This window comes from Aotus nancymaae, unplaced genomic scaffold (genome assembly GCF_030222135.1).
Source record: "Aotus nancymaae isolate 86718 unplaced genomic scaffold, 86718_ANA_hifiasm-v0.15.2.pri h1tg000008l, whole genome shotgun sequence".
NCBI lineage: Eukaryota > Metazoa > Chordata > Mammalia > Primates > Aotidae > Aotus > Aotus nancymaae.
In genome coordinates, this window is record NW_026988419.1 from 6,583,040 (window position 1) to 6,604,697 (window position 21,658).

General features: G+C 39.2%; 1 protein-coding gene across 1 annotated transcript; it reads left to right on the forward strand.

Annotated features, from left to right (window-relative positions):
• Positions 1 to 7,532: 7,532 nt before the first annotated feature.
• LOC135273605 (small cysteine and glycine repeat-containing protein 8-like) lies at positions 7,533 to 7,865 on the forward strand. The gene has a single exon (XM_064372805.1). It carries the CDS (start codon positions 7,533 to 7,535, stop codon positions 7,863 to 7,865), a length of 333 nt encoding a protein of 110 aa, XP_064228875.1.
• Positions 7,866 to 21,658: the final 13,793 nt, after the last annotated feature.

The following is a 21,658-nucleotide window of genomic DNA, read 5'->3' on the forward strand; positions in this document are numbered from 1 at the left end:
AACATGGTAAAACCCTGTCTCTACTAAAAATACAAAAATCAGCCTGGCGTGGTGGCACAGGCCTGCAGTCCCAGCTACTCGGGAGTCTGAGGCAGGAAAATGGCTTGAACCCGGAAGGTGGAGGTTTCAGTAAGCCAAGATCACACCACTGCACTCCAGCCTGGGCAACAGAGTGTGATTCCATCTCAAAAAAAAAAAAAAAAAAGATTATACACAAAAAAACAGGCACAGTGGAGCTGTAGTCCCAGCTATTCGAAAGGCTGAATTGGAGAATCCCTTTAGCCCAGGAGTTTAAGGCCAAGCTGGGCAACATAGCAAGACTCTTTCTCTTAAAAAAAATAAATAATTTTTAAGATTATACATAATAAAATTGTTGGCATGTCTTTTAAAATATAAAAAATACGAAGAAGCAAAATATTACCTATAATTCTATTTAGGTATAATTAGTGATAATTTTCTATTATTAAAGTTATACATGCTTATTGTAGAAAATCTGAAAAATACACAGAAATATGAAGAAAAAAATTATCCATAATCATACCTTATGGAAATAACCATTCTTCACTTTGTAATTTTCTTCCAGAATTTTATGTCCACCCATCTGCACTACTTAAAAACGAAATTGGGGATCGTTGTTTGTTCACTTACTATAAAAAATAAGAATCTTCGCCAAAACTTCCCCACTTCTCCCTAGACAACCCCTGCATAAGAAATGCTCTAACTCAAATCCCCAGTGACCTCCGTTGTGGCAGAGTCCACAATATGCTCTTTGGCAATGTTACAAGATAACTCCGTAGGCTATGTAATAGACAAATCTCCCTTTCTTAACACATTCTCATCTCTTGACTTTTATGAGACAAAATTCCTTGTTTTTCTCCTACCACTTCGGTTATTCTTCTTCAGTCTACTTTGTAAAACATGAGTCTGGGAGGCTTGAGACTTGGTAAATAAGTCTTCCTTGTTGTGTCTTTGGGAGAATTTCACTTTTTTAAGATCCCATTTACTTCTTTGTTGAATACCTTAGACTTGATTACATGGATGTACCTTTTTAAAATTCTGATTTTTCAGAAGACCTTCAGTCTCAAATATTTTCAATTATATATTCCTAAATGTAATATCGTTGTTTCTTTTTGGGGGGCAGGAGGTGGGGTATCACCAGGTCTTCTGATAATGACCCGATTAATAAGGGAGCTATAATTCTTCATCCACTTGGATCTGGACCAGAGCTGCCCAGTAGGACTTTCTGAGAAGATAGAAATATTCTATTCTGAGCTGACCGATATGGTAGCCACTTCCACATGTGTCTATTGAGTATTTAAAATGTAACTAATGAAGCTGAAGAACACAATTTTTTACTTTACTTATTTTCAATTAATTTAAACTTAATTAGCCTACATTGTGAGTGGCTGCCATATTGAAAAGAACAATTCCAGACTGTAGTTTTTTGAAAGGAGGAACCATACCTTGTCCTTACTGGCATCCATTTATCAAAAGTTTAATAACTGTCTGTTGTAATACATTTCAGACACTGTGTAGCACTTGGGAGAGTAAGATGAATGAGAGATGAAACCAGCCCTAAAGAAGCATGTAAGGTCCATCAAATAAGACACAAAAGCAAATCATAAGAATTTATTATGAAAACCCCTAAAACAGACGGCCAAGTAGAAAACATATGGGGTATCAATTATTTAATTCCCAAAGCCTAGCACAGTTTCTAATATATAATACAGTCAGTTCTGCTATAACACTTGTTTTTGGAAATGTAAATATGTTCCAAGGAGGGTTGATGCATTGGGCAAAAACTGGAGCATAATGCAAATTTTGCACCTGCTTGTATGCAATTTTGTCCAAGAGAAATACCAAGTAGATACAGAAAACTGCACCCAGCTAAAATGCACACATGCATACTTCAACTACCTGCTAGCTACCTGTTCACCAATGTGCTGAGTGAAACCCATCCACACATGCAGTTACAACTTTCTGTTTCATTTCAGATACCATTCCCTTCCTATCACTCGACAATAACAAAAGCTGCAACCCTTCTTATGCCCACTTCCATAAGCAAACTTCAGGTAAAGTGCCACATTTATTACAGGATATCTGTATATCCTGTAACTGTGCACGCTTTTTATTAAGTTCTCCATCTTGTCTTTAATGAGTCACTGATGAAGTTTTTTGAGTGCTGTTCCCAAAGCTCTATTTTAGCCATAAGTCCTTTGATTTTATTGCACAATTTTGTATTGTCTCATGATTTTTAGGAGCACATAGGTTGTGTTTTAGAAGAACTGACTATAGGTGCAGAAAAAAAAAATCTTAGCAATGAGTGCAGTTAGTACCCAGATCTTGGATTCTAAATATCATTATCCAATAAAAGAAACCAGAATCCTTGGAGAACAGGCTGATTCCAGATCTGGAACAGGAAAAGGGTGAAATGGGACCTTGAACATCTTATGCCAGAATATAAGTTAGTACTTCAAAAATTATGGAGATATTTTTAAAAACCACAGACCAGCTTGAAGGTGGTACCAATGGCAAAACTTGGGACAACTTGAGTATCAAAATAATGACAGTAACAGATTTATAATTCAATGAATAGAATAGGGTTCTATCACCCAATATTGATATAAATGATTACATGGGAGAATGCATATCTTTGACCTAGCCAGACATTCATTGCTTAATTGCTCCCAGAATTGGGTATAGCAATTTACACTCCCACCTAGCAAAGTATGAGAATTCCAAAGGTTTGACATTCTCACCAGTATTAGGTATTGTCAGACTTGAACATTTTGATAATCAGGTAGGTGTAAAATTAAAACCACATTGTGGTTTTTCTGTGCTTTTCTGATTACTACTGAGGTTGAGCATCTTTTCGTGTTGATTTTTGTCTTCTATAACTCCTCAGTTCATATTCTTCAGTCATTTTTCTATTACGTTGATTTCTTTTTAAAATTAATTTGTTCTTCAGCCTAGAGTTTATTTTAATCTTTATTTTTAGCATTTTGTTGTTGTTGTTGTTGTTGTTGTTGTTGGTTTTTGGGTTTTTTGAGATGGAGTTTTGCTCTTGTTGGCCAGGCTGGAGTGCAATGGCACGATCTCGGCTCACTGCAACCTCCCCACTCAGGTTCAAGTGATTCTCCTGCCTCAGCCTCCCAAGTGGCTGGGATTATAGGTATGCACCACCATGCCTGGCTAATTTTTTGTGTTTTTAAAATAAATGGGGTTTTAAAATGTTAGTCAGGCTGGTCTTGAACTCCTGACCTCAGGTGATCTGCCCACCTCAGCTTCCCAAAGTGCTGGGATTACAGGTGTGAGCCACTGTGCCCAGCCAATTTTCAGCATGTTTTTATGTGAAGATGTTTTCTTCTCTTTCATTTGAAGTATTTTCAATTTAATTCATAGTTTATTTTATTGTTTGGATTTTTCTATTCTAAGAAATAATTTATCCTGGTGAACACAGATGCAGAAATGCTCAACAAAATGCTGCAAACCAAATCCCACAGCACATCAAAAAGCTTATCCACTATGATCAAGTAGGCTTTATCCCTGGGATAAAAGGTTGGTTCAACACATGGAAATCAATAAATGAGATTCATCACATAAACAAAACTAAAGACAAAAACCACATGATTATCCCAATACATACAGAAAAGGCTATTGATAAAATTCAACATCCTTTCATGTTAAAAACTCTCAATAAACTAGGTATTGAAGAAACATATCTCAAAATAATAAGAGCCATCTATGATAAACCCATAGCCAATATTATACTGAATGGGCAAAAGCTGGAAGCATTCCCGTCAAAACTGGCAAAAGACAAGGGTGCTCTTTCTCACCATTCCTATTCAACATAGTATTGCAAGTTCTGGACAGAGCAATCAGCCAAGAGAAATAAATAAAGTGCATCCAAATAGAAAGGGAGGAAGTCAAACTATCCCTGTTTGTAGATGACATAATCCTACATCTAGAAAACCCCACGGTCTCTGCCCCAAAGCTCCTTAAGCTGATAAAGAATTTCAGCAAAGCTTCAGAATACAAAATCAATGAACAAAAATCAGCAGCATTCCTATACACCAACAACAGTCAAGTTGAGAGCCAAGTTAGGAATGCAATCCCATTCATGATGGCAACAAAAAGAATAAAATACTTAGGAATATAGTTAACCAGGGAGGTGAAAGAGCTCTACAATGAAAATTACAAAACACTCCTCAAAGAAATCAGAGATGACACAAACAAATGGAAAACATCCTATGTTCATGGATAGGAAAAATCAATATCATTAAAGTGGCCATACTGCCCAAAGGAATTTATAGATTCAGTGCTATTCCTACCAAACTACCAGTGACATTCTTTACAGAACTAGAAAAAAATAATTAAAAATTCACATAGAACCAAAAAAGAGTCTGAACAGCCAAGGTAATCCTAAGCAAAAAGAAAGAAGCAGGAGGCAACATGTTACCCAGCTTCAAACTATATTATAAGGCTACAGTAACCAAAACAGAATGGTCCTAGCACAGAAACAGACACATAGACCAATGAAACAGAATAGAGAGCCCAGAAATAATGCTGCTCACCTTTTGTAAGTGACAAAAACAAGCAATGGAGAAAGGACTCCCTATTCAATAAACGGTGCTGGGACAACTGGCTAGCCACATGCAGAAGATTGAAACTGGACCCTTTCCTTACACCATATACAAAAATCAACTCAAGATGGATTGAAGACTTAAATGTAAAACCCAAAACTATAAGTACCCTAGAAGAAAATCTAGGCAATACCATTCAGGACATCAGCATGGGCAAAGATTTCATGCCAAAGATGCCAAAAGCAATTGCAACAAAAGCCAATTGACAAATGAGATCTAATTAAACTAAAGAGTTTCTATTCAGCCAAAGAAACTATCAACAGAGTAAACAGAAAACCTACAGAATGAAAGAAATTATTTGCAAATTATATGTCTAACAAAGGTCTAATATCCAGCATCTATAAGGAACTTGGACAAGTGTACAAGCAAAAAGCAACCTCAGTAAAAAGTGAGCAAAGGAAATAAACAGATACTTTTCAAAAGAAGTTATACATGCAGTCAACAAACATATGAAGAAAAGCTCAGTATCACTAATCATTAGAGAAATTGCAATGAGATACTATCTCACAAGTCAGAATGGCTATTATTAAAAAGTCAAAAAACAACAGATGCTGGCGAGGTTGCAGAGGTAAGGAAATGCTTATATACTGTTGATCGAAGTGTAAATTAGTTCAACCATTGTGGAAAATAGTCTGTTGATTCCTCAAAGAGCTAAAAACAAAACGACCATTTGACCCAGCCATTCCATTACTGGGTATATACCCAAAGGAATATAAATCATTCTACCATAAAGATACATACACACAGGTTCATTGCAGCACTATTCACTATAGCAAAGACATGGAATCAATCTAAATGCCAATCAGTGGTAGACTGGATAAAGAATTTATTCATTTAGGAATTTCTTTATCCAGCCTACTATCATGGAATACTTTGCAGCCATAAAAAATGAGGTCGTGCAGAGGCATGGATGGAGCTGGAGGTGATTATCTTTAGCAAACTAATGCAGGAACAGAAAGCCAAATACTTCATTTTCTAACTTATAAGTGGGAGTTAAATTATGAGAACATGTGGACACAATAGGAGAACAGCATATGCTGGAGTCAGCTTGAGGGTGGAAGCTGGGAGGAGGAAGGGGATCAGAAAAAATAACTATTGGATACTAAGTTTAGCACCCAGGTGATGAAATAACCTGTTAACCAAACCCTCATGACATGAGTTTACCTATAACAAACCTGCACATCTACCCCTGAACCTAAAAGTTAAAAAGAAATAATTCATTGTATTTTCTTTAAATATCAAGCTTTGCTTTTCATTTTTAGATCTCAAAATTATCTGGAACTTTCTTTGATGTATGGTGTGAAGAAAGATGCTAGTATATTTTTATTCATATGGATAACCTGTTATATCAGTACTAACACTGAATAGTCAATATTTTCTTCTGATTTGTAATGGTTCTGCCATATACCAAATTCCAAAATCTCTGTGATTCCCTTTCTGGGCTCTCTATTCCTCTCTCAGCAACAAAATTTCTCATTGTTTTAATGACCATGGCCTTAGAATTAGTCCCAAAATCTGATATGGCAAACTTTCCTCCTCACGCCTCTTAAAATATGTATATGATATTATCGACCTTTTGTATTGTCAAATGTATTTTAGGGGCATCTGTCAAGTTAAAAACAAAACAAGAAAAGTATTTGCATCTCTTAGTGTTTTTAATAAATTGCAATTAATTTATTAATTTATTTGAGAAGGATTGACATCTTTTAGACATTGAGACTTCCAATCCACAAACCTCTATTTATTTCTTTTATGTCCCTCAGTAGAATTTAGTAATTTTTTCCATCAAGATCCTGAATGTCATTAGATTAATGTTATTATATTTTAATTTTAATGTTATTTTAAATGGATTCTCTAAATCCTTGCTTTGAGTAAACCCATTCAAAAAGTAATTTTTAAAATTACATTCTCTATTTGATATAAAATCTCTGTGTTGAATATTAATTTTTTCTTTTTTTTGAGACAGAGTCTTGCTCTGTTGCCCAGGCTGGAGTTTAGTGGTGCAATCTCGGCTCACCGCAACCTCCACCTCCTGGGTTCAAGAGATTCTCCTGCCTCAGCCTTCTGAGTAGCTGGGATTATAGGCACATGCCACCACGCCCAGCTAATTTTTGTATTTTTAGTAGAGACAGGGTTTCACCATGTTGGTCAGGCTGGTCTCGAACTCCTGACCTTGTGATCCACCCACCTCAGGCTCCCAAAGTGCAGGGATTACAGGCGTGAGCCACTGTGCCCAGCCTGAATATTGATTTTTAAGGGCACTATTTCTTCCAGGACTTCCTATTACCTTTAAAATATTAATGCGAATTTCCCAAATGGAGACAATATGCAAAATTTCCTGGGCTTCTTTGATGATAAAACTCATTTTAATAAAGACTCTATATACCTAAGGTGTTGGGTTTTTTTAAAGGGTGATTAAGGATAATACACATAAAATGTACATACTTAGAGTAAAAGACAGATAAACTTCAAATGAGGACTCGTTCCTCTGGGCAGCTATTACTGATTTGCAAAAGAGGAGAAAACGCTGGATCTCTTTGGCTTAGACCATCGACTACTATCAAAAGAATTTTACCCTCAGGCAGACAGATTGAAACAATGCAGTGTTTTATGAAAAAAAAAAAAAAGTCAGTTCTGATTTCATTTCTGAAATAGAAGTGAATTTATCTAAAGCTGAAATAAAAATCAAGTTGTGTACACCCTGAGGAAGTAACAAACAGGAAACAGAAGTTTGCCACAGAAAGTGGCCAAAACAACAAGGAAGTGACTGCAGTCAGGTGCCAAGTCCCAGCAGGAGTATTTAAGGGTCTGTTGCAGAGGCAAGCATCAGATCTCCTCACCTCTCACGTCCTCCCTCCTCACTTCACCTGAGTCCTCTCTACTGACACCATGGGTTGCTGCGGTTGTGGTGGCTGCGGTGGTGGCCGCGGTGGTGGCTGCGGCGGCGGCTGCGGTGGTGGCTGTGGTGGTGGCTGCGGCGGCTGTGGTGGTTGTGGTGGTGGCTGTGGCAGCTGCACCACCTGCAGGTGCTACCGGGTGGGCTGCTGCTCCAGCTGCTGCCCCTGCTGCCGCGGCTGCTGTGGGGGCTGCTGTAGCACACCCGTGATCTGCTGCTGCCGCCGCACCTGCAGCTCGTGTGGCTGCGGCTGTGGGAAGGGCTGTTGCCAGCAGAAGGGATGTTGCCAGCAAAAGTGCTGCTGCCAGAAGCAATGCTGCTGCTAGGTGGGGCACCTTCCTCTGGAAGGGGTTGCCGGATCTCACTTGCCCATTGTAAGCCTCCCCCCACCTCGCCCCGGTTCTCTCTCCATCACCGGGAGTCACGCGTGTCCACTCAAGGGCTGTAGATGTGATACCCTCCTCTCTGTCACATCGCAAATCTATAATTTCAAAATATTGAGTGATATTGATGTGAACAAGTAAAACCATGAAAGCAGGGGAGAGCCCAGCTCCTGCAAACAATTCACGTGTTGAAGAAATGAAAACTGAAATCATACTTTTATGTTTTTCTGAAATTCCTTAACACAAACTTCAGTGCCTGCCCTTTTTTTAACTGCACCATAAATTACATACTATTTCTACTCCATTTTCATATCCAGCAGTTCTGTACCACCAAAAATTAAATTCATAGAATAATGTACCATGTATTGATGGCTAAAGATCTCTTTTACCTTTACTTATTGTCTTGCTATAAAAGGACCTTTTGTGCTGTATAAATTCACCCAAATTAAATAAAGAAACCCTGTTGTGAAGAATTTCCTCTACTGTCAGATTCATTTCTTTTATGATCAGAGTTGTGCTAAGATGCATTATGGGCCCAATATCCAGGGCAGAAACACTTCACATGTAGAAGCAGGTCTCAGGGAAGCCTTATTTACCCAACTTCAATTTCTCCGTCTCACTGTTTGTGACATTCATTTCTTTGGTGTCAATGGAAATGTTATTTACTCCCAAATTGCCTACATCCCACTTTCACTCACTGGGTCAGGTCAAAGGAGCATGAACCCAATTTGAGTTGCTGACACTCCAAGAATAGCAGATGCTTTACCACAAATCATCCTAACCCATCCCTGAAAACAATAACCTTAAAACAAATGTAATTCATTTTCTAATCTGCCTTAAATCTTTCCTTTTCTAATCCCAAATGACCTATATGACCTTAGGGTTGGGCACGGTGGTTCATGCCTGTAATCCCAGCACTTTGGGAGGCCGAAGTGGGTGAATCACCTGAGGTCAGGAATTTGAGACTAGCCTGGCCAACATGGTGAAATCCCATCTCTACTAAAAATAGAAAAATTAGCTGAGCATGGTGGCAGGTACCTGTAATCCCAGATACTCAGGAGGCTGAGATGGGAGAATTGCTTGAACCCAGGAGGCAGAGGTTGCAGTAAGCCAAGATTGCGCCAGCCTGGGTGACAGAGCAAAACTTTATCTCAAAACAAAAAAAGGAAGCATATGACCTTGGATACAAAATACTTATCACAGAGAAGGATTTTCAGAAGAGGCCGCAACGAGGTCAGGCCAGCAGATATCTGCCTCATGCAGAATTGGCTCTGTGCTAGGATGGGTTGAGACATATTGGGAGCAGGTGTGTATGCAGGTGCTGACAAAGTCTAAAGACCCCAGGTTATGCGCACCTTGAAGATGTAGAGGTTTCAATTTCTTTGTTTTTACTCTAGCGTTAATCTTAGCAATGGTGATAATGGTTTAATGTTATATTTGCCAGTTTCTAAGAGCGATTCATCACCTCATCCCCATGAGAAAAAGAAAGCAAAAGTACAAAATGGATCTAAGAGGTTGATCAAGGATCCACCATACTATTTATGTGAATTCACGCGCAGGAGAGATTTTTTAAAGTCTCTCTGCAATATGCAGATAAAGACTGAAATTACACTTAGCCAATCCAAACTAAGAATATAGCATAAGTACCTGATGGTTCATGACCCAGGAAGTTGTTTCTCATGTGTAACTAACAGAATAGAAGTTAAACAGATACCTGGCATGGTGGCTTACGTCTGTAATCCTGGCACTTTGGGAGGCCAAGGCAGGTGGACTGCTTGAGCTCAAAAGTTCGAGATCAGCCTGGGCAACATGGTGAAACCCAATCTCTCCAAAAAATACAAAAATTAGCTGGTGTGGTGGCACACACCTGAAATCCTAGCTACTTGGATGGCTGAAGCACAAGAATCACTTTAACCTGGGGAGGTGGAGGTTACAGTGAGCTGAGAATGTGCCACTGCACTCCAGCCTAGGTGATAGAGTGAGACTCTGTCTCAAAAAAAGAAAAATAAATAAATAAGTAAGTTGAACAGAGAGAAAAGTTAAACAGAAAGAAAACATCTACATGATTGAAGAATTCAATGGCAACACCTAGTAAATTTAGAAATTGAAAAGAATTAATCTACACTGACTTTGTGGTATATCCTACATTTTTAATAATTTAATCATTTACTTTTAGGAGAATTTCTAAAATATTCAGGATAAAGGGTGCCTTTTTCTCTTTAGAAGAAGTCCAGGTATAGAAAATCCGTGTCCTCTATTGCTAGCCCATTTCAATGCACTGTTATCCTCCACTTAAATGTCTTCCATAAGCATAATTGAAATCTTCCCTGCTTTCGTGTTTCCTCTTGTCCTCTGTAGAGCAAAGAGCAACATCTAAAGATCTGCTCAACAAAACCTTTTGTAGACCTGGTGACAGTCTCATTTTTTTAAACAACTAGATCTCATGTGAACTCATTACTGTAGGGAAGGCACCAAGCCATTCATGAGGGATCCACCTCCATGATCCAAACATGTCCCACTAGGCCCCCCTTCAATACTGGAGGTCACACTTCAACATGAGATTTGGAGAGCAGAAATATGCAAACCATATCATTCTGCCCTTGGCCTCCTAAATCTCATGGTCTTCTCACAATGCAAATAGAATCATTCCTTCCCAAGAGTCCCCAAAAGTGTTAACTCATTCCAGCATCAGTTCAAAATTCCAAAGTCTCATTTGAGACTCAAGGAAAGTTCCTTCCTCCTATAAGCCTATAAGAACAAAAGCAAATTATTTACTTTCAAGACACAATACAGGCATTGGGTAAACATCCCCATTCCAAAAGGCAGAAACTGGCAAAAAGAAAGGGGTAACAGGCCAGAAGCAAGTTCAAAACACAGCAGGGCAAGGCATTAAGCCTTAAAGCTCCAAAATAATGCTCGACTCCAGGTCTCCTCATACCTTGGACATACTGGTACAAGGGGTGGGCTCCCAAGGCTTGGGCAGCTCTACCCCTATGGCTTTGCAGAGTGCAGCCCCCATGGCTATTCTCATGGGTCATAGTTGAGTGTCTGTGGCTTTTCCAGGCTCAGGGTATAAGCTTCTGGTGGCACTATCATTTGGGATCTGAAGGGTGGGAGGGTGGTGGCCCCTTCCCACAGCTTCACTAGGCAATGCCCTGCTAGGGACTCAGTGTGGGAATTTGATGTGGTTTAGATATTTGTTCCACCTAAATGCCACGTTGAAATGTAATCCCCAATGTTGGAGGTGGGGCACTGTGGGAGGTGATTGGATCATAAGGGCAGATCCTTCATGGATTGGTGCTGTCCTTGTGACAGTGAGTGAGTTCCTATGAGATCAAGTTGTTTAAAAGTGTGTGGCACCTCCCCCTCCAACTCTGTCTCTTGCTCCTGCTTTTGCAATGTGACATGCCTGCTTCCAGTTTGCCTCCTGCCATCAGTAAAAGCTTGCTGAGGCCTCCCCAGAAGCCACACAGATGTCAGCACCATGCTTGTACAGACTGCAGAACTGTAAGCCAATTAAACTACTATCCTTTATAAATTACCCAGTCTCAGGTTTTCTTTATAGCAATGCAGAGCTTCAACCCTACATTTCCCATCAGCACTGCCCTGGTAGAGCCTTTCTGTGAGGGCTCCAGTCCTGCAGCAGGATTTTGCCTGGGAGCTTAGGCTTTTTCATACATCCTCTGAAATCTAGGTGAAGCCGCCAAACCTCTGCATTCTGCATGCCTGCAGGCTTAACACCACATAAAAACCACTAACACTTATAGCTTGTGCCATCTGGAGCGGTGGCCAGAGGTATATCAGTTATCCTTTGAGCTGAGGCTGGAGCCAGAGAGGCCAGGATTCTGGAAGCAGTGTCCCAAGGCTGAACAGGGCAGTGGAGCCCCAGGACTGACCCCTGAAAACGTTCTTTCCTCCTAGGCCTCTGGGCCTATAATGGGAGGAGCTGCCTCAAAGAGTTCTGAAATGTCTTCAAGGCCTTTTTCCCATTGTCTTGGCACCTGGCTAACTTTTAGTAATGACAGTCTCTCTAGCAAGTGGTTGCTCCATAGTTTGCCTACATTCTTCTCCTAAAAATCTGAAAGTAATTTTTCCATTTTTTTTTTTTTTTTTTTTTTGAGATGGAGTCTTGCTCTTTTGACAGGCTGGAGTGCAGTGGCACAATCTCAGCTCACTGCAACCTCCGTCTCTTGGATTCAGGCAATTCCCGTGCCTCAGCCTCCTGAGTAGCTGGGACTACAGGTGCGTGCCACCATACCCAGCTAATTTTTCATATTTCAGTAGAGACAGGGTTTCACCTTGGCCAAGATGGTGTCAATCTCCTGACCTCATGATCCGTCCACCTCGGCTCCCAAAGTGCTGGGATTACAGGCACAAGCCACCACGCCCAGCCAACTTTTCCTTTTCTACCACACACCTGGGCTGCAAATTTTCCAAAATTTTATGAACAAATAATGACTCAGATCTCATTTTCTCCACTATAATGTCCAATTTGGGGTTTGGAAGTATGATCACTCTAACAATGCCAAGTGTTGAATACTCTTCTAATGATGTTAGTCAATTATACAATAAGAAATGCAAGAACAATTTTTGGCTTCACAGCTGCTGGTGAATTGTGCACTGGCCCTATCCTCAATGATCAGTGTTGCTAACCCCAAAATTACTTACCTTGTCATCAGTTCTTAAATTAGTAAGTGAAGGAAATAAAGCATGTTCTTACAGTAAGTACATTCAGTACTTTTTTATAGAGAAAATTAAAAAGCTTAGAAAGATACCTAGCTTGCATGAAAGTTTTTTAACCCAGCTGTGTCATTCTAGACACATTAGAAAAGCCAAAAACACCTAACTCAGATAGTGTGGCTGCGTGAATAATAACAAAATCTCTTTCTCTAGAAACCATGGTCCCTCTTCCCCAACACATGCAAACTCACAATGAACTACAACCAAATATCATGGGGTCCCATGGATGCAGAGGCATTCTAATCCTTACCCAGATGAAGATTCCAGAAATCATGTTTGAAAAATCACAGTTTTGGGACTAGCAATTCTCTTAGTGTTTTACATTCATAAAAATGGTACAATCTTCCACCTAACGAAAGGTTGAAAAAAAAAAGGAGAACTAAATATGAACTGCATACTAACAGCAAACACACAGAAACAAATTTAAACCAATACCATTTACAATTGCTCCAAAAAGATTAAATACTTAGTATAAATCTAACAAAACAGGAACATAATCTGTACCCTAAAAATCACAAAACAGATGAAAAAAATCAAAGAAGAACTCAATAAATGCAGGGCTGTATCACATTCATGGGTTGGGGAAGACTCGACATAGTGAAGATGTCGCTCCTCCCCAGATTGATCTACAAGTTTAATGCAACTCCCAATTTCCAGCAAGAGTTTTTGTAGACATAGACAAGTTTATTCTAAAACTTGCATGGGAAGGCACAGGACCTGTAATAGCTAAAACAATTTTTTGAAAAAGAAATAATAAAGTGAGAAGAATCACTCTACCTTATTCCAGGATTATTATTCACATACAGTGATCAAGACAGTATGAATAAAAAGAGGGACAGACACAGAGATCAATGAACAGAATAAAGGCTCTAGAAACAGACCAACACAAATGTGCCCAGATGATTTTTTTCTCTTTCTTTTCTTTTTCTTTCTTTTTTTTTTCTTCCAAAGGAACAGAAACAATTCAATAGAGGAAGGATTGTCTTTTCAACAGACAATGTTGGAGCAACTGGACATCCATAGGCAAAAAAAAAAAAAAAAAATGAATCTCAATCTAAACCTCACATTTAGACAAAAATTAACTCAAAATTGATCATGGATTTAAATATAAAACTATAAAACCTTTAGAAAAAAAAAATATTTGGGACCTAGGGCTAGGTGAGAGGTTCTTAAGAGACTTAACACCAAAAGCAAAAACCGTTAACAGAAAAAACTGATAGAATGGATCTCACCGAAATTAAAAATGCTTATTTTGTGAAAGACTCTGTTGAGAGGAGGAGAAGACAAACTACAGACTGTGAGAAAACGTTTACAAAGAGGACACACAGCTGGCAAATAAGCACATGAAAAGTTGCTTTAGATGTTAGGGAAATGCAAATTAAAACCACAATGAGACGCCACCACACACCTATCAGAAAGGCTAAAATTAAAAAAAATAGTGACAACATCAAATTCTGAGGAGGATGCAGACAAACTGGGTCGATCATTCATATTTTGTTAGTATGAATGCTGATGCTTTTAAAAAAAACTATTACAGTGATCCCCCAATTCATTTACAGTATTTGTTGTTACTATAATTTTTATCACTTGTTACCCAAAAAAACTATAATTAGATACAAGCAAAACTGAGTCACAAAACCAAATAAAAACCAGGCCAAATATGTGGGCAATGAAAAGAAAACCTTTGCAATGAAGTGCCTAAAATGTCTAATCTACATGACACTTCATAATACCCTTCATTTGACTGCCTCAACAGGGTTTCAATAGTCTGGAAACTCAGCCTCCAGAGAGAAGACTTGCGCACCAGTTGCCTCCCACCAAGCCAGCATCAGCAAATGATGCCCATCCTGTGATCAGCCTGGAGATCCTTTGTTCAGTTCAACCACCAGCCTCTTGATCCTGGGGTAAAATGTTTTGCAAGCAAGACCAAAGCAAGAACAAAGAGACACAGCTCTTTCCTGGGACCCAAGGCCTTCAAAATGGCTTTTGACTATTTTTCAAGGAGGACGTTAATGGATATTCTTTTCTCTTTCAGCTATTCTGACATAATACGGAATAAAGATTAGAAACTAACAGCCATTTAAGGAAACATAAAAAACAGGTGTCTGGGCAACACTGCCAACCCACTAGGAGCCAGCAGGTAGGACCAAAATCTTCATCAAAGACTTCTTGACGAGAGCAATAGGATAGGAAGCTGAGCACTTTTGCCCAGAAATAACCAGGTCTGTAATTGTTCATAAGACTGTGGGAACATGGTGTGGGAGGCTATAATTACCACTGGCAGCTCTAAGAAGCCTTTTGAACTTGAGGTCAGAAAAGAGCCTGGGTGTTGTAAGGCCAATGAACCAGGATGGGTCAGGAAGATATGAGCTAGACGATATGCACTGGAGTGTGCAGACAGGGCACTGAAGGGTCACATAATATAGAGCCTTAAGGGCAAATGACTTGTCTCACTATTTGTCTTTTTCTTAATACAGGAGTTGGTGCCTTGGAATGAACATGGGAGTGGGAAGCAGCATGCTCTGGTTTTGTCCATGTCACTGTGCAGATATCTTCTTGTCAATAAGTCACTAAACTTCCATTTCCAGTAAGTCTAAGCCTCTATTTCTTCCCTTGTAAACACTGGAGGTCAGGCTCTCCCAAGGGTCCTTTTTAGCTCTTAAATTCTTAAGTGAGTTCAATAAAAATACAGAATGATCCATTTTAACTAAAATGTATTCCCTGGATATATGCTTATTAAGGAGATTTGTCTAAAGGGAGTAGAAGGGGTTATTTTTATTTGATCTGGGTTGAAATTTTCATTTTTATGTCCTTGATACAATATAATGTACGAAGTGATTATAGTCAAACTTCTTTTCATGGCGAGAGGTTAAGCAGATAATGCTAGAATTATAATGTAAATTAATATAAGCATATAGGCCCTAATTGTACTCCCAATAATCTAGACCTAAAAGAAATTTAGACTCTGAACTTGAAAATAAAGCCTATGTTGACAGGGAGGAATAGTTAAATAGTTAATAATTGAATAATAGTTAATACTTATTGAGGGCATACATACATACATCAAACTCATTTAACTCTGATGACAACCATGAAAAACCATTATCATGACTCAAATTTTACAAAGAGAAGAACTGAAATTCAGGGAAACCAAATAAGCTGCCAAAATTGCAAGTCTTCAGAGGTATGGAGGTGGAATTTGAATAAACATTTGACAGATTGTACAGCTCACACTCTTTGTTCCTGTACTGTAAACACCAGCAGAGTCACAGAAACAGTGTTCCTGGATAAACATGGGCAAATGACAGGGTGGGGACAACTAGGCACCTGTGTATATTTTAGCAGTAACTAGCATTGTTCATTCTTTTTGGATAAGGATAATCAACTTGTCAGGAAATACTTGAAGGACAACCAAACTCTTGATTTGAGCTGTGTCAGCTTACTATTACACCAAAAAGTAGCAGAGAAACAGACACCAGGTTCTAAACTAGGGCAGGATGACTTTCCATTTGGACCTTGGTTAGTCCTCACCCCCTTTCTTTTCTCACTACCATTTGTATCTTCTCTTCCTCCCCCAACCTGTGATGTAAGAAGTTGGATTCTTTCATGACAAAAATATTCCCTCTGGCTTCTTGATCCATGTTATCCCGGTGTTCTATACGAAATCCTAGAATCATCATCAACAAAGTGCTGGACCATTATCCATGATGATGATGTTGCTCACATCACTTGAACAAGTGGATCATATTGGGTAAGTGGCTGATGGCAAAATCCATTTCAGGAAGGAAAGCAGTGGAACCACCAGCAGGGAGGGCAGACATCAGCACTGGAAAATGACTCATAGGGACCCAATTTTATCATCCCTTGGAAGAGACTCAAATAAATTTTATTTAGGATAAATCATTCCTTGTTAAATTGCTAAAAATAAATAAATAAAAGAAAAAAAAAAGGAGAGACAGAGTGCCTACCACCTGCTGGCTTTGTGCCAGTTTAGATAAGTCCCCATCATTCAGTAAGAGAATAAGTATTTGAATGTTTTTATCCACATATACAGTTCTTTAGTGTACAATTCAATGTTTTTTTTGTAAATTTGCAAAATTCACTATTTAATTTCAAAATATATATATATTTTTGTATATGGAGTCTTGCACTGTCACCCAGGCTAGATAGAGTGCAGTGGCACAATCTCAGTTCACTGCAACCCACCTCCCAGGTTCAAGCAATTCTCCTGCCTCAGCCTCCTGAGTAGCTGGGATTACAGGCGTGCACCACCACACCTGGCTAATTTTTTGTGTTTTTAGTGGAGATGGGATTTCACTATGTTGGCCACGCTGGTCTTGAACACCTAACCTCGTGATCCACCCACCTCAGCCTCCCAAAGTTCTGGGATTACAGGCATGATTACAGGCCCAGAATATTTTTATCATCCTATAAAGAAATCTTGCACCCATTAGTAGTCATCTCCTATTACTCCCTCCTCACAGGCCCTGGAAACCACTCCTCTGTATTTTGTCTCTTTGGATTTGCCTATTCTGAACACTTCATAGAAATGGAAACACAAATATGTGGCCATTTGTATTTGGCTTCATTCACTTAACAGAATGGTTTCAAGGTTCATCCATGATGCAGCATCAGTCAGTACATCGTTCCTTTATAGGCTGAATGATATTCCATTGTATGGCTACACCATTTATCAGTGGATGGACATTTGGATTGTTCTTACTTTTTGCTTCCTGTAAATAATGCAGTTATGAACACTTGTACATACAAGTTTCTGTGTCAACATGTGTTTTTATTCCTCTTGGGCATATACCTAGCAGTGGAATTGCTGGGTCATATGGCAACTCTATATTTAACTTTTTGAGGAGCTGCCAGGCTGTTCTCTAAAGCGGCTGCATCATTTTGCATCCCCATCAGCAATGCGTGAGGACTCCCATTTCCCCACATCCTTGCTAACACTTGTCGTCGTCCATGATTTTGACGATAGCCATTCCAGCTGGTGCAAAGTGGCATCTTGTTTTTGATTTGTACTTCTCTAATGACTAATGATGTTGAACATTTTATCATGGGCTTATTGGCCATTTGTATATCTTTTTCAGGGAAATGCCTATTCATATTCTTTGCTCATTTTTTTTTTTTTTAGTTTGGTTGTCTTTTTATCATTAAGTGGTGGAAGTTGCTTCATACAAAAGTATAAAAAGGAATATATTACACATTGTATTAACCCGTTTGAAATACATGCTTAAAATTTAAGTGTAACATCCTTGTCTTACAATTTGGATAATTTATAAATTGGTATTTAAGAAGCTGGGCTCCATTCACAGTTACTATAAAAAAAAAATAGAGACATAAGAAGTGCTTAAGCCTCAGGCTGGGCATGATGGCTCATGCCCAACATTTTGGGAGGCTGAGGCAGGCAGATCACTTGAGGTCAGGACTTCGAGACCAGCCTGGCCAATACGGTAAAACCCTGTCTCTACTAAAAATAAAAAAATTAGCCAGGCGTAGTGGCATGCACCTATAATCCTAGCTACTCAGGAGGCTGAGGCAGAATTGCTTGAACCCCGGAGGCGGAGGCTGCAGTGAGCTGAGATTGTGCCACTGAACTCCAGCCTGGGCGACAGAGCAAGACTCTGTCTCAAAAAAAAAAAGAAAGAAAGAAGAAAGAAAGAGAAAGAAAGAAAGAAGGAAGGAAGGAAGGAAGGAAGGAAGGAAGGAAGGAAGGAAGGAAGGGAGGGAGGGAGGGAGGGAAGGAAGGAGGGAAAAGAAAGAAAGTTAAAATCTCTACAAATAAAAAATGAGATAGTAAAAAAAGTGACAAATAAATTTAGATTTCAATACAGGAGATAAGCAATCTCTCAACAGCCATGATATTCAGTTATCTATTAAACTCTTTGTAGACTGGCCACATAACTTTTTCCAGTGATAAGCAATTAGATGTTTAGTAGCCATCAATACTTGATTAAAGGGTTTTCATATAATTTGATCACAAATCTTTGTCTATAGTCCATTTCAATATAACTTTTTATTCTCAAGATGTCAAGACAAATGCGTATTTATTATTTTTAATACCACTGAAATAGCTCAGCAGGAGTGTAAACAATTTCATTTTTAAGATAGAGTATCTTCTTCCAATATAGTTTTTAATGTTTGAGATATTGAGCTATCTTGGAGTCTCAGCAGAAATGATTTCAAAGTTTTAAAGTGGTCCTTTTTTTCTTAATCATCTCAAATGGATTTTTATATTTAACTCCATAGATAATTCTTAACTACTCCAAATGGCTGGGTGTTTCTGCATCACATATACTCTCCAGGTCCTGGCTCCCAAGTGAGGCCAGACCAGGTAAGAGTGGCTGCTCACTAGGATGAACAAGGACATTCATTTCTGGGCCTTGTCAGAGTGAGACGAGTCACCCTAAGAGTTTTTGAGAATGCACTAAACCAAGGACAACATGGCTAGATGGAGGCCAAAATCAACGCCAAGAGAAACTAACCCATGTGCTTAACTAAAGGGCACCGTGAAGATAACAGTGGATGGAAAACTCCTTCCTCACTAGGACTAAGTTCCATAAAGGTAGGGGTCTTGCTTTTTGTCTTTACTGTTGTTTATCCTAGCATGTGACACAATATAGGTACATGGTATATTCTGGCAAATATTTGTTGAGTGAGTGAATGAATGAATGTAAAGTTGGAAGCCTGAAAGGGGGTGGGGGACAAGCTGAAAGAACAGAGCATTTTTTTTCCCTGAGTTCAGAACAGATTCTACTACTGTCAAATGATCCCCCATGCTTCCTCAAAGGCTGTGGTAAGTTTTGCACAGGTGAGGGCAGCAGAAAGGGGACAGTTGCTGATGGACACAATTTTCTCTGTATTCTCCACACTGACCTTGCCATGGATCACTGCTGGGCACCAGCTCACGCACATCACTGATAACCGGAATGGAAAAAGAAGTGCCAACTTTCATACATCCAACTGGACAGTGATCTGATACTGCAATCTTAATTACGTTCAAGAGCTTCTGGGGGCCATCGGCTGCTGAGCTTCTGTAGAAGTTGAACCATGAGGCCACAAAAGCAGTCAAAGGTTCTGGGAATTCAGATCTGGGGGTTCACTTCAATCAGAACATTCTTCTGTGTGTGGATATAAACCTCTAGCAAGCTAGCTCGGTTCAGGGGACTATCCATCAGCATCAGCAAACTCTGGTGGGAGTAAATGATTACTTTCTGAAGAATCTATGGTGAACCCAGGCTCAAACCCTTGTAGTTAAGACATGATGCCATGCATGGGATCACAATACATTTTTTTGGGGATTTTCTAAAGCAATCAAATGGGCAACTCTTTCTGGCTCTTCCTTATTAACTTTCCACTAAATCGTCATGCTTACTCAGTGAATTACCACTTTAATCCCTGCAGTTACCTCACATATATGACTAAACTTCAGATCAGCACTAATAGCCAAAGTGCTTTTCCAGGAGGCTGCTTGGACAGTGTAAGCGTTCTAGAATACTAGCACTTTTGGTGCCTTGTCTGCACACAGAGAGAGCTACTGCCTACAAATACACTACTCTTGGCCTATTCCGTTTCCCCTCACACTCAGTCTCCTATCTTCCACCCATTCTATGACCTCTACCACTACCTCTTCATTGTAAGAGCTCCCCTGTCCCTTTTAAAATATATATCCATTGAACTTCTAGTGGTCCTTTATACCTTTTGTGAATTTTTGAAACTTTGAAGCTGAAATCATTCTATGCTGCAAGAGATCGTACCACTGTTGTTTAGCGTCCCCTACCCCGTTTTTTGGAGACAGGGTCTCACTCTGTCACCCAGGCTGGAGTACAGTGATGTAATCCTGGCTCACCACAACCTCAGCCTCCTGGGTTCAAGTGACTCTCCCACCTCAGCCTCCCAAGTAGCTGAGACTACAGGCGTGTGCCACTATGCCCAGCCTGTTTGGGCTTTTGATATAAGCTTCATATCCTTGACTTTTAAATTTCTGTAAGAAATGTATATTATACAATGAACACTGGACTTCCTCTCCAGTACTACTCCCAATAACATCCCCCCGAAGTTTAAAAATTTTATCAACATCCAATATTTACACAAAAACTAAACCAGAGAAAAACTATGAAAGCACACAGGTTTATATTTTCATAACATTGGTTTAGTAATTCTTATGCATGAATTCAAAGTTAGAGATTACAGAAAAGATTGCCTTTGGTACCAAATAAGCAACAAAAAAGTTATAGAAAAGATGGACGATTTAACTTTACACAAATATAAAACTTCATATATAAAAATCAAAACAGAAAATTCAAACATGCAAAATATGTTAACAGTGGTTTTACTATAAGGAGGTCTAAAAAAACAATTTTTAAAACATGAGTATACTAGGGAAGAGAAGTAAATCCCATGAAAAGGTAATTCACAAGCATGAAAAGATAACCAACATCACTAATAAGGCAAGAAACATGAAATACTCGATAACATCTTCCACCTATCAAACTGACAATTAAAAATAACCAGTGTTATGGATATTCCAGAGGAGTAAACATTCTCAAAACCTTGTAGGAACCCAAAGCTGGAAAAACCTTCTGGAGGACTATATGAATTGAAAGAAACGTCGACTGTAGGGACTGATTCATGTGGAAACTAGTGTTGGACAAAGATGCTAAAAGAATGGCTCATGACCAGAAACAATGTCAACAATCTAAAGGTTCCATTAGACAGGAGGACAAACTGACCTGCATGCCTGGTTTTGTATGAAAAGTTTCACTGGGACAAAGCTGAGCTCACATTTTGCTTACGACTGCAGCTGTTTTTGTTCTACAAAAACAGAGACCAGTAGTTGGGACAGAGAACACATCACCTGTGAAGTCTAAAAATATATACTAGCTAGCCACTTAAAAGTTTGCAAACCCCTGATCTACAGGACTAGTGAAGAAATGTATGCTCTGACCAGTCATATAGTGCAGTCACTACACATGCCTTTGTATACT

Bases quoted from the DNA above. Each gene is read 5' to 3' on its own strand.
- LOC135273605 (XM_064372805.1), top strand. From the start codon at position 7,533: ATGGGTTGCTGCGGTTGTGGTGGCTGCGGTGGTGGCCGCGGTGGTGGC.